This window comes from Bidens hawaiensis, unplaced genomic scaffold (genome assembly GCF_021521415.1).
Source record: "Bidens hawaiensis isolate Kalapana, Puna unplaced genomic scaffold, B.hawaiensis_p1.1 tig00000097_1, whole genome shotgun sequence".
Classification (NCBI taxonomy): domain Eukaryota; kingdom Viridiplantae; phylum Streptophyta; class Magnoliopsida; order Asterales; family Asteraceae; genus Bidens; species Bidens hawaiensis.
Genome location: NW_027491017.1, coordinates 7,932,939 through 7,950,553, shown reverse-complemented (window position 1 = coordinate 7,950,553; position 17,615 = coordinate 7,932,939). Strand labels below are relative to the sequence as shown.

At 42.0% G+C, this 17,615-nt stretch overlaps 2 protein-coding genes across 2 annotated transcripts; one reads left to right on the top strand and one right to left on the bottom strand.

Annotated features, from left to right (window-relative positions):
* The first annotated feature begins 1,016 nt into the window (after window positions 1-1,016).
* On the top strand, window positions 1,017-2,005 carry LOC143569456 (uncharacterized). Its single transcript, XM_077055380.1, has one exon. It carries the CDS (start codon window positions 1,070-1,072, stop codon window positions 2,003-2,005), a length of 936 nt encoding a protein of 311 aa, XP_076911495.1. The 5' UTR covers window positions 1,017-1,069.
* Window positions 2,006-2,762: 757 nt separating this feature from the next.
* On the bottom strand, window positions 2,763-17,615 carry LOC143569350 (DNA (cytosine-5)-methyltransferase CMT3-like). The gene is made up of 20 exons (XM_077055316.1): window positions 17,587-17,615; window positions 7,949-8,252; window positions 7,627-7,664; window positions 7,439-7,541; window positions 7,234-7,341; window positions 7,042-7,161; window positions 6,866-6,965; window positions 6,580-6,776; window positions 6,419-6,484; window positions 6,098-6,343; window positions 5,554-5,612; window positions 5,366-5,432; window positions 4,941-5,270; window positions 4,797-4,865; window positions 3,699-3,782; window positions 3,535-3,622; window positions 3,331-3,443; window positions 3,148-3,252; window positions 3,027-3,070; window positions 2,763-2,940 (listed from the first exon to the last, which is right to left on the bottom strand). Exons 1-20 carry the CDS (start codon window positions 17,613-17,615, stop codon window positions 2,763-2,765), a joined length of 2,448 nt encoding a protein of 815 aa, XP_076911431.1.

Sequence of the window (17,615 nt, the reverse complement as noted above, 5' to 3'; positions counted from 1 at the left end):
GTGTAACCTTACACGCAAACCCAATCAAAACTACGTAGTTTTGATTAAACCTCCTGATCTATTTCCATGTTTACAATAATTTCATGTCTAACTCTTTGATTAGAACGTTTGTTTAAAGAAATTCCCATCCCAAAATTCTATAGCCTCCTGTTTGTTTACGTAGTTCTATAACCTCCTCATATGTTTTGGAGATCAAAATTCTATAGCCTCCTGTACGTTCTTGTACTTGTATTGGTTAATTCGTGTTTATCTAATTTCATTGATATTAATACACCAACTTAAATCCATAAAATAATCCAACAAATCACAAGCCACTTATGTACGAGTTTACAATAATTGATATTAGTACTGAATTAAATTTCAAAAAAACAATTAAATAAATTGCAAGCCACTGATGTATGAATAATATCCGAAAAGACTTAAAACTTAAGTTTTGTTCTTTGGTGGAATTTAGGGAGAAGGTGCAGCTAAACATTTATTCTTAAGATTAGTAAATTAATATATTTACAACAATGGAAAGGATTTTAAATAAATGGGAAGATTTTAATCAAAACTACGTAGTTTTGATTGGTTTCGCGTATAAGGTTGCACGGCTAACGGCACCGTATTCACTTTCCCCTTTTTTAAATAATTACTTTATATGTTGGTCTAAATTTATAGAAACTATGAAGGTTGTCACGCTAATTTTTTTTTAAACAAACTACTCAAATTAAAAACTTTGTTTTAGACCATATGCTCTAATATCCATTGGTAAATCCTTTCTTTTAGTTTGTCCATTTAATTTATTTAACAAAATCTAAAGAAATTTAATGTACTTTTTTATCTATCTTTCATTTGTAGGAAGATTTATGTGCATGTTGCATCTCTCCCTCAAGAGATCCCATCCCAAACATTTACATTCATCTTCTTGCAAAATAATTTCAAAACCAAAAGATTTGAAGCCTATGAATGCTAAAGATATATATTTTTTTTTGTCAAAACCAACGTTAATTTCTTGAGGAATCAAGAGTTTTGATGTTTCATATTTTAAAGAGAACATGGTATGATTGAGGATTAAGACGCGGTCAACATGGCGTTTTATGTCACCTCAAAGGATCAACTGACGCCGATTTCACAAGGTGAAGACCCTTCCACGTCAACAAAAACCGCACAAGACACGGTTACATGCATGTATCAGGCACTCATTGGTGGCCATTGGCGGGTCGTGACCGCAGTTTGGACCAAAAACATAATGAACCACTCATTGACAATCTATGTAGACAGCAGCATGGAAACCAATCATCGCACCAACTGCAGGATTGACCTCGCCCCATGGCATTTTTGGGGCAAGAAAAGTTACAGAGCATTTGAGGTTGACGGGGTTCAAATCGTCGTTCATTGGGATCTCCGTTCAGCAAATTTTACAGGATCACCAGAACCCTGCTCAGATTTCTATGTCGCATTGGTTTGTAATGGAGAAGTCGTGTTGTTAATAGGTGACATGACCGAAAAGGTATACAGAAGGACAAAGGCACGACCATGTGCATCCGACACCTTACTGTTCTTCAAAAAAGAACACGTTTTTGGCAAGAAAAGCTTCACGACACGAGCCAAATTTGATAAACATAGAAAAGATTATGGCATTGTGGTGGAAAGTTCGACAGTAGGGCCAAACGACCCTGAAATGTCAATCAGTATAGATGGGACTGTACTAATCCACATAACAAACTTGCAATGGAAATTCCGTGGTAACCAAACCGTCTTGGTTAACAATCAACCGATTGAGGTGTTCTGGGACGTCCACGCATGGCTTTTCTTGACCCCTGGATCAAGTTACGGGTTGTTTATTTTCAAACCAAGTCAAGCTAACTCAGAGAAAGATGAAGATCAGAACGATGACAATAACCAAAATGGAACCGAACAAAAGAGCGAAGATAATAATAACATAAGCAAGTATGATTCACCGTGCAGTAGTTCAAATACCTCACAATGCAGCCTATTTCTGTATGCATGGAAGTATGAATAACTGAGTAACCAATGTACATACACATATGCATAGTGTACAAGAGTATAGAAGTTACGAAAGCTTTCATTAATGAAAGAAATGAGATTAACTAGTACATTACAACAAGAGTCAATGCATAAATTAATCCTCATGTCCAAAATTACAAGTAATAATTATTAATTTTCCTCCGCCTCCACATTGGGAAACTTTTTCGGCAAAGTAAACACAGGCCCGTCAGTAGCAGTACCATTGACCGACATAGCTAGCGAGTAGACTTGGATGTATCTGCAAAATGTTATAGAAATATTATCAATTTTTATTAATAAACAAACAATAAAGTTCTAATAAAAAATAATGAACTATTTTTTGGGGAAAAAAAACTTATCAAATTTTTATAAAAAGATCACCACTTTAATTAAATAAACTATCAGTTTTATTAAGAGTGTGCCAAGCTGGCTCATGAACTACTCGAAATCAGCTTGTTAATAGCTCACATCAAGCTAAGCTTAAACAAGCTTAAACCCAACTGCAAGTCTTAATATAAGTCTGTTTAATAACAAGCTTATTGTTCATATAATTTATAATATAAAAAAGCATGATAAAATAACTGAATAATATATAATATTATGACTACAAAATATATAAAAATAATTAAAAATGTGTATAATTACCTAATTTAACTAACAAGTATTATAAGCCAGGCTCAAGCTTATAAGAAACAACTAATCAACCGAGCTAGAGCTTTAAACAAAACTAGAGACGTGTTTGATGTTTTTTATTACCTTTCTTTAATGGGGCCGAGGAGTTTATAGTAGTCCGGGAACCCTTGAAGGCGAGCATTTTCACAAATAGTCAAAACCCGGTCTTGCACCGGGTGAAGAATTGCCTGGTTGTGAGGCTCAGCCCGGGTGACCACAGTAGGTACAATTTCATCCCACCAGAGCCGCCCAAATGGTCTGCATATCAACCAAACGAAAGAAGTAAGAAAACAAAGTCAGATAATATTTCTGCATAAAAAAGTAACCCGTGTAAGTTAAATTACTTCAATGAACGCCCCTCGACAAAACTCATGGCATAATCAGGAACCTGTCAACAGTAAAAATAACATGCAAATTGATTACGAAAATTAATGTTTGATAATAAACATAAATTGTGACACTTACCAATGGTTTTCCTGAAGGTAAATACACTCTCTCAACATCAGGATCCCATTCAACACGATTGTCAGCACGAACACAAACGCCCTTTAAATCCCTAAAGTTTGCACCCTGAAAATATTATGAGAAATGGGTAATGACAATTAATTAACATTTAACAGAAAATAATGTAGTGAAAATGTACCAAACCTTTTTCTTGGGGATTTCACAGGCACGTAGGTAATCATCATTGTTACATGTATACGGAAGATGATCATACAATAGATGGTCTGAAGAGTATTCACCAGCAAATCCAGGCATATCTAGATTATAAATGAAAAATTAAACAAAAAGAATTCAAATGTAAAATAAAATTAAGATATTGTGAGCCAGTGAAACTAATATTAGGCTCACCCTTTTTCTTGAGTCTTATAAACTTTTGGAATTCGGTTTTGGGTGGCTCTGCGTAGGGAATTTCGTCTCTTTTTTGGTCATTTGTCACCTATAAGTGTGTTTATTTTTTAATAAAGTTATAGAATGAGAAACTTTGTAATAACAAAGTATTATCAGTTACTTACAGGTGGAAGATCAGAAATTGCATCACCAAGAAACAGCTCTTTTTCTAACTCAACTTTAACATCATCATGAACAACCGTATTTGACTGTGGTCAACAAGTGAATTTTCCAATAAAACAGGTTGCAAATAAAAAAATAAAGCAAAAAAAGTAAAAATAAACATTTTTCATTTCTGGAACAAACTATGAACTAGAGGGCATGCAAAAAACAATAAAAAAAAAACAGATCTGTACCCAATAAAGAAAACTCAAACAAAAACCAACTTTTTGCTTTCGTTTTGCATGTAACTAAAACCAAACAAACACAAACAGAGCATGTTCTTGTTTAACTTTAAGGGAACGAACGATCCAACAAGAACAGTTAAAACAAACAGGGTTTCTTGTTTGTGATCATTCATTAAGTGACAAAGAAAATGAATGTGTTCATGTTCATATAAGTTAGTTTGTTAACAGTATAAACAAACAGTTCATGAAATGAAAATAGATGAAAGAACATAACTGTGTTAAAACCAATTTAAATAAATTGGGCCTAAAAAGTTGATAAAACTAAACAGTCATCATGGGCCTAACTTTTTAAACAAATATATTGACAAACCATAAACAGGTGTAAATATGAATGTATACAAACGCTAACAAACATAAATGGACAAACAAGATGTGCTTACATTCGTTTGTTTAGCTAAATGAACCAAAAACTTCGTTCATGTTAGTTTGTTTATTAAATGAATGAATATAATCGAACTTCTCGCTAACCAATTTACAAAAGGTTAAAATTTAGTTCGTTTACCTTTTGAATTTTACGTAACTTGTAAAAATTTTATAAATTACATAACCCATATATTTTAACATAAACTGATAAATTAATCAATAATTATAAAAAAAAATCAACACAAACATTTTAAGATCGAATTCATGATTTTAAACCAATTTTTTTCAACGGAAAAAATATTAGACTCAAGTAGACAAAGCCAAACTGAACTCGACCCAAAAACAAATGCTTGACAGTTTATAAAAACTCAAAAACCAAAAAATTAGTTTTTAATTCGGTTTGACCCCAAATCCAATCCCTGCAGTATGAATAAAAAAAATACTAAATCATACCTCAAATTCCACAGGAGACACACCACGCGTAACTACATTATGTGTGGGCAAAGGATATTGTGGTAATTTCTGCAAAACAAAACTAGTATCATTAAACATGTATAACTACAAAATCAAAAATATAACATAAGTTTAAATAATCACCTCATTGGGCCTAGCACCCCACATAAACATGCGCATCCGGAACTGTGGAAGCCCATAAGAGCCAGCTGTCATCAAACCCACACGTGCTTGATAATTCATAGAAACAAGACGACCCAAAGCATATCTTCCAAGAAAACCTTTTGCAAACTTAACTATATCCACAACATTTTCCATCAAAGCAAATCTTGGTTTTAAATACTCTACAATGTCCATGTACACAACAAGTTGTTTGTTCTTTTCATCAGACAATGGTTTTTCTTTATTCCTAAAACGGTTGAACCCGCTTATTCCCTGACATGGAGGCCCACCACAAATGACATCCACATCTCCCTGTTGGAAAACATGGTCAACGATCAATGATCAACGGTTAATATTCACAAATATTAACTTGTAACTGTGAAAGTGTATATTGATTATGTGCTTACAGGTAAAGGTAAGATCTTTGAATTGAAACCTTCTGTAACAAACTGCTTTATTTTATCCTGACAATCACTGATATAAAAATGCATTGGTGTCAAACTAATGAAATTATTTACTTGTCAACTTTAAAAAGTAATTATGAATAAGTTTTTTTATAACAGAGATACTAAATGTTCATAAGTATTGTGCATACCCCAAGCCATCTATAGGCTCCCATGTATCTTCTTCTGGACCATAGTTTTTCCAAGGAATCTGGTGATGCAAAAACAAATGTGTTGTCAAATTAAAACAGCAGCTGATAATTTAAGAATCAAAACAGCAGATATTGTAATTGTAACTTGAGTTGAGAAAAAACTAGAATTAATTAATCAAAACAGCAAATAATGTAATGTAATTTACATACTAAAATGCAGAAGTGTGCTTAAAACAAAAAAAAGCAACCTCAAAATGATGTAACTTAACCTAAATGACGGTTTGGTTTTATGTTTTTGTTAAAGACAACCTTTTGGTTCGGTTTAAGTTTGAATGTAATTAAAACCCAAAAAACAAACAAAAGCAAAAAAAAACTTTTTCCAGCTCAAAAATTTCAGGCACAAAGAGCATAACTGAAAAAACCAAACCCAAACAAAAAACAAAACGAAAAGGCTTTAAAATTTAATATACCAACCCATTCACAACCGTACCATAAAGACATTTATTCACTCAATGCAACAGAAAAACAAAATAAAACTATGTACCTTAAGATACAACCCACGATTATAGATTCCCTTGGGGTCACCATAGCAAATGGACAAAACTTTCTGAACTTCAAATACTTCCTCATCAAGTTCACCATCATCATCATCATCGTCGTCCTCTGCATCTTCCATTTCATCTTTTTCGGCACTCAAAGAATCACCACCACCGATTAAAGAAAAAGATTGACAAAGCTTCTCCCACTCCTTAAGTAGCAACAGAAAATCTTCTGCTGACTCATTCCTAACCTGTAATGATAAGTTTTTCAATACCATTAACTAAAAAAAACATTCATATGCAAGTAAGTTTAACAAATGTCACACCTCTGTCTCTGGATGATTAAGTTGCAAGCTTTCACAGGCATATTTGTTCAAGTCCACAGCCCATCTCTACAATTAAAAACATTTTTAAAAAAAGTGTCACAACAGATACTATTCAAAGATAAATACAAAATTGATACAAATATTACAAAGTCAGCTCATACCGTGACTAAATTAACATCTGCCATATTAGCACCCAAACAAAGACCAGTAGACATCGCACCACATCCTGAATAAAGATCAAGCATCCTCATAACAGGTTTCTTATCTTCTTTGACCTTTGATACCTTAGTGACAGCTACATTAGATTCAGACTCGCAAGATATGGTTGAATCAGATTCATTTCCATCAGCTTCATTGTCTGTTTACATTACAGTTGTTCATTAGAATTAGAATTTATGTACATGAACATACTATGTATCCAAAAAGAATTGGTTTTAACATAATTACCAGGTGGTAAGTTTTGGTAAGTTGAAAATGGTACCAGATATAACATGTCATAATAATAGTCTTTATTTGAAAGCATAGCTCTTTTAGTAGCAACATCCACCTAAAGAAACCTACAAAAGTTAAAACTTTTACATGAGAAGATATACGCAATAACATACTTGTTTTCAAATCCTTACATCTAACGGAACGCGCACAATTTTAAGCTTTTCTAAAAGACAGTCAAGAGGATTGTCGTCTTTTATTTCAGAAAGAAAGATACGTTTATCGTCAATGAGATCAAAACAGCCCTGAATGACCTGAAATAGAAATAGAGGTTATTAAACATATCATATAGTAAAATTAGTTAATGATGTTGAAATGTAGCTTACTGTGTCTTTGGCTCTATAAAACCATTGAGCACAAAAGTATAACTCTTTATCCACTCCTTCAAACATTTCCACAATTCTACAAATGTAAGGAGGCGTGTCCTCACCAGCCTAAAGTAGGATACAAATGAACCATAGTTAATTATATGCTAAGTTAAATGTATGTGAGTATGAGGTTAACAAACAGCAAATTAAAAAAAAAATCTACCTGAACATAAGCATCATCCCCGAGTTTAAAAGGTATACGATTATCGACAAGTGCTTGAGTATAGTGTCGTCTAGCTTGAATATACTCTTTTGGAGGCACAGTCCTTGTATTTCACACAAAAAAAACATTATTTAGAAGCAATTAGGTTACAACAAATTGAGTAGAAAGAAAATATTATAAAAAGTTACCCTTTAGGGGCTTCTGTATTTCCAGTATTTTTTGTCTTCTGTAATATCCAAAACAAACAAACAAACAAGCGAGCATGTGTATGATCCATCCATCAGTGTTTATAAAATATTTTTAATTAAATGATTGAATTAGTGTTGATATTACAAATGTACTATAAATGAAGCTAAATTTCCTCCCATTTTCATGAATGTATGTATACCCTAGATTTTGGCTTATATGAATGACTGTACCAGTCAGTATCTACATAATGAATATAAACAAATGAACCTAGAAAATGGACAAGGCTAAGAATGAAATAAAAATAAAAATTGATTGACTTACATTGAGGTAACGATGAGGCCATTGCTGTATAGCTTCATGTTCGGGTACCGGATCTCCGATAAAGCGACTCTCATCATCATCCTCGTGGTCTTCTTCTACCTTCTCTTGTCGGTTATTAACCACCGGAGCTTCAACAACAACAGCAGCAGCAGCTGTATTGGCCAAATCATCCTCTTTTTTCGTTCTCTTCTGCAAGACAGATGAGGGTTCTGGATCTGATTTGTTGGCGGAAGCATTCCTCTTGCTCTTGGTAGGTAGGTACCAGAGCCCAGTTGGACCCGCAAGACTCACATCGGAGAGAAGTCTGCGCAGTTGAACCCCAAAACTCACCTTCAACAGGGACGTCTGCGCAAAGGCTAAACTCGCAAGACTCACCTTGAAGAGACGTCTGCGCAGAAACCAACTGGATCCGCAGGACCCACCATGCTCAGAGACGTGACGTCCTTAAACGCAGTACGCAAGCTGTTCCCGCAGGAAAAGCCTCCCAATGGTCGACGTACTCCGCCTGTTCCCGCAGCAACGGATACTGGCCATCAGGGAAGGCTACCCGCGCAGCAAGGCTACACGCACAAGCACTTAACTCTTAAATAATTCAGTAATGTCACCTGAAGAAGGAGTGAGCAAGCCGGGAACACTCCCGCACAAAGCCGGGAACACTCCCGCACAAATGAGCCAGTCCGTACGATACTGGAGGATCTTTTGTACTGTACTTGACGAGGTATGGACAAAAGATCTGACCAAAGATACGACAGCTCACTGACAACAGTATGACGAGCAGCACGCTCTTGTACTGTATGTCACTATCAGCCGCTGCCTACTCACCAACCTGTCGGAGGACTTGCATAGCCTGCAGTTGGTGGAACAGGAATAGTACACAGCCGGCCTGGTCACTATCAGCCGCTGCCTACCCACCAACCACCAGCATGGCACGTGCGTAGCCCACAGTTGGCAGAACAGGAATACTATTCAGCCGGCTGTACCTGCTTGGAAACCTACCTTCGGCTATAAATACTCCAACACCTTGAAATGGTATGGACACATCACATTACATCACATTACATTACATTACCTTATCACATCTTATCTTTTCTAGCAATCTCTTAAAATACACTTATATTCAAGAGCAATCTAGTCTGATTCTCACGCCGGAGGGTGGTCACAAGGAGGTACCCCCCTTCTAAGTGACGAGCTCATGGTGTCTGTTTTGCAGGTCACCAGAAGAACCATCTTTGCCGGACATAACCCCTCGTGGGAAACATCTATTTAACCCCCAGATTATCCGTAATCTGCCCGGGGTCGATTAGTGTTTCTTCATTGGCGCCATCCGTGCATAAAAGCTAGAACTAATTCTCAGTTTTTTCAAAACCTCCGAAAAGATGGTTAACGTTACTCCGGTCCCCAGGCCAGGGAGTAACCAAGAAACCCCGGTAACCACAACCCCAGCTACTGGGGAGAACACCGGCGAATACACACATTTTACGAACACTACCCCGGTTACCCAAGCCGGGGCAAGTGCAGTAAATTTTACGAACACTACCCCGGTTACCCGAGCCGGGGCAAGTGCAGTAAACAATCCTTCACTGGGATTCACCAATACCCAGTTGGAGAGACAACAGACGAGGCCCCCCCGCCAAACACTCGAACAAGTTAAAGCGTGGGCGGAAAAACGTCAAAGGGAATTCCAAGCTGAGTTGGATGAACGCTTACGTTCACTCCAACAGGCTGACGAATTCGGAAGCACTTGACAACAGCTCAACATGAGCAATGAGTGCGAGTACTTGGACGATGATTCGGAGGAATCCGACACCGACGTAAACCCTCGCCATAAGGCGAAAGGGAAGCGTAAGGAAACGGACTTCCAACCAAGAAGGAATTTTGGAGAAACCTTCAAACCAAAAAACGCGGGTGGAAACCCACGTGACTTCTCTAAAACCTTCAGACCAACCGCTGCAAATGCGGGAACCTCCAAGTTTGCAAGGGACATTGCGGAAGCAATCGCCCCAAGAAGTGCAAAACAGATGTCCAACATCGGCACCTATGATGGTATATCCGACCCAGACGATCATTTGAACAGATTCATAGCGGGGGCAACCGTCAGCAACTGGACGGAACCCACGTGGTGTTATATGTTCCAGATGACGTTGGTTGGAGCAGCTAGAGCGTGGTTTGACCTTCTACCGGTCCACCACATCTATGATTGGGCAGACTTCCAACAGAAGTTTAGCCAACACTTCAGCCAACAAAGAAAGTATACCGAAGAGCAACGGACAATCCTCAATTGCATTCGAGAGGAAGATGAATCTTTGCTAGACTTCATCACTCGCTTCAACTCAAAAAAGCTAAGTCTGGGTAATATTAGCGAAGATCTTGTTCGCGCTGCTTTCATCCAGGGCACAAAAGACCCAGAGCTCATCCGCACCTTAACGGGTAAAGATGGCATGCCATCCACATGGGATGCCATCATGACAGCAGCTAAACGCTTCGCGGAAACGGAAAAGCAACTGGGTAGAGATCTTCCCCAGAGCACAAACCTCTACACCCAGAAAACAAGAGAAACCAATGTCCTTACCGCCCGATTAAACAAAAAGAGGAAGCTAGGCATTTGGCAGTCAAGGGTAAACTTTGACACCTCATCCGGCTCGCACCCTCGGTTAGGCGGAAAGGATAACATGCAGTCGTCGAACCGGAACTCCAGATGGACGCCACTCACCAAAAGCGTCACCGAGATATTCGACACCGAGAGACTCCCATGGCCAAAGGCTCCAATAATCCGAGAGCGTCACAACGCTGATCAGAGCAAATTCTGTGACTTCCACAGGACAAGAGGCCACAACACCGAAGAATGTGTAGACTTGAAGGACATCGTCGAAGCATTTGTCAGAGATGGGACGCTCACGCACCTCGTGGCGTAATGAACGTTGAGCAGGCTAATGCGTGTAGAACCCCAGTTGGGGAAAACACGAATAAAACTGCAGCTTCAATGTCGGAGACTACATACTGCGTAAACAACGAGATTCCGAACCAAGTGCATATCGGCTCGAAAGGCTCGATGACACTCCCAAGAACATGGAAGGAAGCTCAATTACACAGTCTGCATGTAGATCAATTCCAAACTTGTAAAAGAAAAGGCCCAGAGCCACTTCTAATGGAAATGATTCTCCTTATCACATTGACGCTGATGGTCTTACATTTATACTTAATGAACTTTCCACACTGATATGCCGGTCTTCACCGCATACATAAGTGGGAAAACAAGTCGTTGCGTGTGGAAGGCGGCAAAACCCGCATAAACACAAAAAACGGCAAACCTTCACGCAGGTCATACATAGGTAAAGTTTGATCATCCTACTAAATGAAAGTGCCGGTCCTAACCGCACAAATCATGATAGAGGACACCGAACTAACCTATTGACAACCGCGCGTCGAACGGTTAATTTATTCAAAACACTGATATGCCGGTTTTCACCGCATAAATAAGTGTGAAGAAATCGTTACGTGTGGAAGGCGGCAAAACCCGCATAAACACAAAAAACGGCAAACCTTCACGCAGGTCAGTCATAGGTGAAGTTCGGTCATCCCACTAAATGAAAGTGCCGGGCCTAACCGCACAAATCATGATAGAGGAAACTGAACTTTAACCTATTGACAACCGCGCGTCGAACGGTTAACTTATTCAGAACACTTAGAAAATATCTTCAAGGAAAAAACGAGGAAAACCTCCACGCAGGTCAGATATAGTTAAAGTTTAGCCATCCTACTAAGTGCAAGTGACGGTCTTACCCGCACAATCACGAAAGAGGAAGCAAAACTTTAACCTATTATCTGCCACGTTGATAGGTTAACTTATTCAAAGTACTTAAGAAATTGCTAAGTTAAACTAAAGTATGCACAAGCGAATCATATATTGTTTATGCGGCAAAACAAGTGCCAAATTAAACTATAATATGCATGAGCAAGTCGTATAACGTTTATAAAGCAAGAGTGACGGTCCTACCCGCACAAAAGATTTACATTCCATAAATATTCAAGTATTACAAGAATGGCCGGGTATCTACCCGCCTACAAGAGTGTTAATCTATACAAAAACATAAACCTATCCTAACAGTGGGAAGGGATCTAAAGGTTCAAGCTTCAGGACCACTCCCTCCAAACCCACTTGTACCCGCACCATCAGTTGGCTGTGGCGGTTCAAGGAAGGTCTTGTGAATGGTTAACCCATCATCAGCAGCAGCAACTTCGTTCACCTTCTCCACCACTGGATGCGGGAAGGCAGCATACTGGTTCACTGCTTGGTCATAAGCAGCTTCAGTATCCACATCATATAAAGGGAAGTTGGAAGGCGGGATGCCCTTCTCAACGAACCCTAGACCAAGCAGGAAGCCAGCCTTTTCCCCATCCTCATGAGAAGCGTTGAGGGCTGCGCTCATGGCATCGTCATATGATGTGTCCGTGAAGACCCGATGCACAACCTACAAAACAAAAATACAAGTATCAAAACCTTTTCTAAGTATAAAGAAAAGCGTGAAGACATTATGAAGCTAAGCTTACCTGCGACAACGCTTCTCGTAGAAGCCATTCCTTGGTAACCAGAGCCTCATGGAGGGCAGCTTGAGCTTGGTTACGGGCGCGTTCGGCTTCACTTTTGTTAAGGTTGGCAAGCAACACTTCCTTAGCAGCAGCCTCTTCAACGCCCTTTAGCTTACGCTCAGTATGGTCAAGCATACCCCTCTGGTCCAAGATTTCTTGAAGCTTCTTGGCGTCTTCCATGGCCAAGGCATCATGAGCCTGCTGGAGCCTCTCCAATTTGGCTTTGAGCTCATCATTCTCGGTGCGTAGAGGCTCAGCAACAGCTTCAGCCCTGGTGGCCCTCTCAGTTGCGTTCCGAGCGGTTTCCTTAGCTAACCGAAGCTGTTCGTTAACAGCTTGGGTAGCCTTGGAACGGGCCTCGAGACGGGCCTGAACTTCAACCTCAAGGGCCTTGAAGGCCTTCTCCTTCTCCGCAACAACGGCGGAGAGCCTCCTGTTCTCCTCCCGGACAGCCCGCGCTTGAGCTACTTCTTGGATACGAGCTGCTTTTAACTTGTCGTTTTCACGACAAAGCAGCTCGACACGCGGCTGCATCCGGGCAAGGAGAATTCGAAGCTCGTTTGTCAGCCTACCCTCCTGGTAGCTTGACATAGCTTCTCCCAGTGCACCACTGGGGGTGGCGTGGCGCGCCCACTCGACGCAGTCCACAGCCGTCCGAAGGGTGGTTCCCCGGCGGATGTTCCACCGCGGAACAAACACCTCATTCGAATCCGACACTGCAAAAACAAAAAGCAGTTAGGAAAAGATGATAAAAAAATATATAAAAAGGCCAAATTCACCCTACGCACCTGTAGGGTCGACAACAGGCCGGTAGCCGTCGAACCCATCACCTGAACCTAACGGATATCCATCCAAGAGGTCAGGCAGATGGGAAGGAGGCAGAGATTGGCTAGAAGCCCCAAACATACCTGCTGAACCGGCCGGGGGCGAAGTAGTCGCCGGTGCCGGAGGCACGGTTGAAGCCGCCGCGGTAGAGACCATCGGTGGTGAACTCACTGGAAGTGAACTCACAACCGTGGCCGCCGCTGCGGAGGAACCCGCAGAAAAACTCACCGCCGGCTCAGTGAAGGACGCAGTGAATATGGCACTGACAGCCGGTGGAGACGTCACAATTGGAACAGTTGCCTCAATCGGATGAGCAACTGAACCAATGCTGCAAACAGGCGCAGCAGCCTGGGTCATCGCCTCGGGTAGGTTGACCAAACCTACCGTCATGGGTCCAGAGCTGCTCCTCCCCGCATCACCTTGGAATGCGGTAGCATCCACGCCTGCATGAAGACAAGATATTAAAAACAATGGCGGAAAGAAATTGCGGGTAAAATTAATTTATACTTACGAGTTCTCTTCAACTTGAAGGTTCTGACCGGCGGGGACGAACCCGACGGAGCCGGCCTCTTCACGCCGGTCACCGTCGTAGAACTTGGTCGCGCGGCAGTGGCAGCTGTCTCAACCTCCGAGACTGTTGTCTCACCACCACCAGGGTTCCTCGCCACCTCCTCGCTTTCGGTCTCTGAGTCAGACCGATTCACCGGATCGGCAGTAGAGGCAACCTTCGCCTTGCCCTTCGCGCCAGCAGCCTTCTTCTTCCTCACCAACAAAGGACCATCTGCGGATTCCTCATCCGAAGATGATAAGATTAGAGGAACTCCAGCAGAGGTTTGAGCATTGAGAGGGCGAGGGTCAAAAAGTTCTTTACCTGGCCGCCTGGCGCTCAGGATCTCGTGGCCTGGCGGGTAGACCTCCACGAACCGATCCGCCGTTTGCTCAAGGATGGGCAAGTCGTTCTCATCTAGAGCACGAGTACCCATCCGAGCTGGACCATCACTCTCCCGCGGCTGCAGGAGAGACTGCAAGTCGTTTCCCTCTTAAAACAAAAAGAAAAAACGGTTAGAACAAAAACCCTAAATTAACGGATAATATGAAGCATACCGTAAGGGACAGAGTTCAAACCGTATTCGAGGACGATGGGAATCTGTGACGCCTCCTTCCACACCCGGCTCATCCCGAGCATCACCATCCCGGACTCCGCAAAGCGGTAAACCGGAGACTGGATCCGGTAGACCTTGGAGAACCATTCCGCCTCCTGGTAGTTGGAGGCGTGAAGGTTCGGGAGAGCTCTCCCGTTCTTGAACGTCATCGCTATGGGGACGACGCGAGCGGAGATATAGAAGAACTCCCGCTTCCAAGATCGAAGACTGCGCTCGGTAGCGCAGATCTTCAAACCCTTGATCCGATTGACCATGGTATACCACCCCTGGATGCACCTCCAGGAATAGAAGGTCATCAGGCGGTCAACATGGGGCTCCACACCCAGAATGAGACACACCCACTCGAAATGGCGGATCTTGGCGATCGCCATTGGGTGTACCTCAGTCAGATGCACACCGTGTCTCTCCAGAACACGGTATACAAACTTCGTCAATGGGAACCTGAGATTCCCATAAACGAAGAATGCAGCGTACACCCCTATCTTGCACTTGGGGGCATGGTACACTGTTTGATGAGGTGCAGGAAACTCAGGCTCGAAAGGCTCGAGCATGAACTTCCTGACGACCTACTGATAGAGGTCGACCAGAAGAGCACACTAGCACTCGCCAGCAGTACTCTTGTCATCCTTGTCCGACGTGGACGACGGATTCTCGGCATACACGTCAGACTCCTCGGCGGTAGCCTCAAGATCATGAACAGAAGACATGTTTTGGATGTAAAGAAGAACGATTTCAGGAGAATGCTCGACAGAAAAGTTAGAGTATTCGCCGGAAATCGTTTAGAAGAAGAAGAGAGGTGAAACTGTGAGTTGAGATGCAACCTCTCCTCCCTTTATATACTCATCGCAATGAATGCGATGAATTTAATGCGGAAGAGAGAGGAAAACACTGGTGCAATGAAACTATGACACGTGGAAAAAGCAAGCTGGCAACAGCTGTTGACAGGACGCGTGCCGTAAACTTCGCGGCCACGCGCCCGAAAACTCGCGCTCACGCGCCTGAAAAAGCGTCTGGAATGACCATATACTGTCACGTTGCCATAACTTCCTGCACGTCCTGACACTGCCAGAAGAAACGTCGGACGACGTTTCAACAGTTTGGACTGTTCTTATCCTTTCACCAACTCTTCGAATTTCAAAAAGATTCAAAAAGATTCAAAAGTAAGCGGGACTATACCCCTTACCTTGGCAACCAAGTAACTATAAGACAGGTGCGAGTACAGTGTTAAGGCAAAACCCTTCACATACTTAGCACCTGCAGGGAATTGAAGCCAAGAATACCTCGGCAACCAAGTAACTATAAGACGGGTGCGGGTACAGTGTCAAGGCAAAACCCTTCACATACTTAGCACCCGCAAGGAATTGAAGCCAGGAATACCTTGGAAGTAAAGTAACTATAAGACGAGTGCGGGTACAGTGTCAAGGCGAAACCCTTCACATACCTAGCACTCCGCAGGGAATTGAAACCAAGAAGGATCTTCTGGGCCATGCTTGCGGAAACGGGAATAACATCCCCGCATAGCGGGAACGTCGAGAACTAGATTGTTTGAAGCTCCAAGATGGAATTGGTTGTTTTAACATAATTGATCACTATGTTCAAAACGACCAAAACCTCAGGGAGAATCTATACAAGTGGAACTCAACGCTCCTGACTTGCGAGGAGGTTACAGACCTACCCGCATCATACCCAAAGATCAAGCAGAAAAGTCGGGAATTTCTGCACGTGACATTAGGACTTCCGCGGGAAGAATCCCCATGGAAAACCTTAAAACTAAACCCTTTTTCAAAACCCTTTGCTTAAGTCCAAAAGTTCACTTCACTTATTAACAATTCATGAGAAGAACATTGGACTGTGGGGACTTGAAGAGGTAGGTCCCAGCAGAGCCCAGTTGGACCCGCAAGACTCACCTCAGAGGGACGTCTGCGCAGTTGAACCCGCAAGACTCACCTTCAACAGGGACGTCTGCGCAAAGGCTAAACTCGCAAGACTCACCTTGAAGAGACGTCTACGCAGAAACCAACTGGATCCGCAGGATCCACCATGCTCAGAGACGTGACGTCCTTACGCGCAGTACGCAAGCTGTTCCCGCAGGAAAAGCCTCCCAATGGTCGACGTACTCCGCCTGTTCCCGCATTAACGGATACTAGCCATCAGGGAAGGCTACCCACGCAGCAAGGCTACACGCACAAGGCACTTAACTCTTAAATAATTCAGTAATGTCACCTGAAGAAGGAGTGAGCAAGCCGGGAACACTCCCGCACAAAGCCGGGAACACTCCCGCACAAATGAGCCAGTCCGTACGATACTGGAGGATCTTTTGTACTGTACCTGACGAGGTATGGACAAAAGATCTGACCAAAGATACGACAGCTCACTGACAACAGTATGACGAGCAGCACGCTCTTGTACTGTATGTCACTATCAGCCGCTGCCTACTCACCAACCTGTCGGAGGACTTGCATAGCCTGCAGTTGGTGGAACAGGAATAGTACACAGCCGGCCTGGTCACTATCAGCCGCTACCTACCCACCAAACACCAGCATGGCACGTGCGTAGCCCATAGTTGGCAGAACAGGAATACTATTCAGCCGGCTGTACCTGCTTGGAAACCTACCTTCGGCTATAAATACTCCAACACCTTGAAATGGTATGGACACATCACATTACATCACATTACATTACATTACCTTATCACATCTTATCTTTTCTAGCAATCTCTTAAAATACACTTATATTCAAGAGCAATCTAGTCTGATTCTCACGCCGGAGAGTGGTCACAAGGAGGTACCCCCCTTCTAAGTGACGAGCTCATGGTGTCTGTTTTGCAGGTCACCAGAAGAACCATCTTTGCCGGACATAACCCCTCGTGGGAAACATCTATTTAACCCCCAGATTACCGTAATCTGCCCGGGGTCGATTAGTGTTTCTTCACCATTGTTGTTGAAGTTGAAGGTGAGCAGGGAGTATTATTAGGGTTTATTTATATTATTACTGGGGGTGAGGTCAGGTGGGTTAGTGGGCGGGCTAAACTTTTTTCGATGGGCGGGAACAATTGAAAATAACCTCTTCCTCTCACTTTTTGAATTTCCCAT

Bases quoted from the DNA above. Each gene is read 5' to 3' on its own strand.
- LOC143569456 (XM_077055380.1), top strand. From the start codon at position 1,070: ATGGCGTTTTATGTCACCTCAAAGGATCAACTGACGCCGATTTCACAA.
- LOC143569350 (XM_077055316.1), bottom strand. From the start codon at position 17,615: ATGGGAAATTCAAAAAGTGAGAGGAAGAG. The intron at 5,613-6,097 runs GTACATAGTTTT...TTGCATCACCAG, and splicing joins ATCGTGGGTTGTATCTTAAG to ATTCCTTGGAAAAACTATGG. The intron at 3,444-3,534 runs GTGAGCCTAATA...TTTATAATCTAG, and splicing joins TATAAGACTCAAGAAAAAGG to ATATGCCTGGATTTGCTGGT.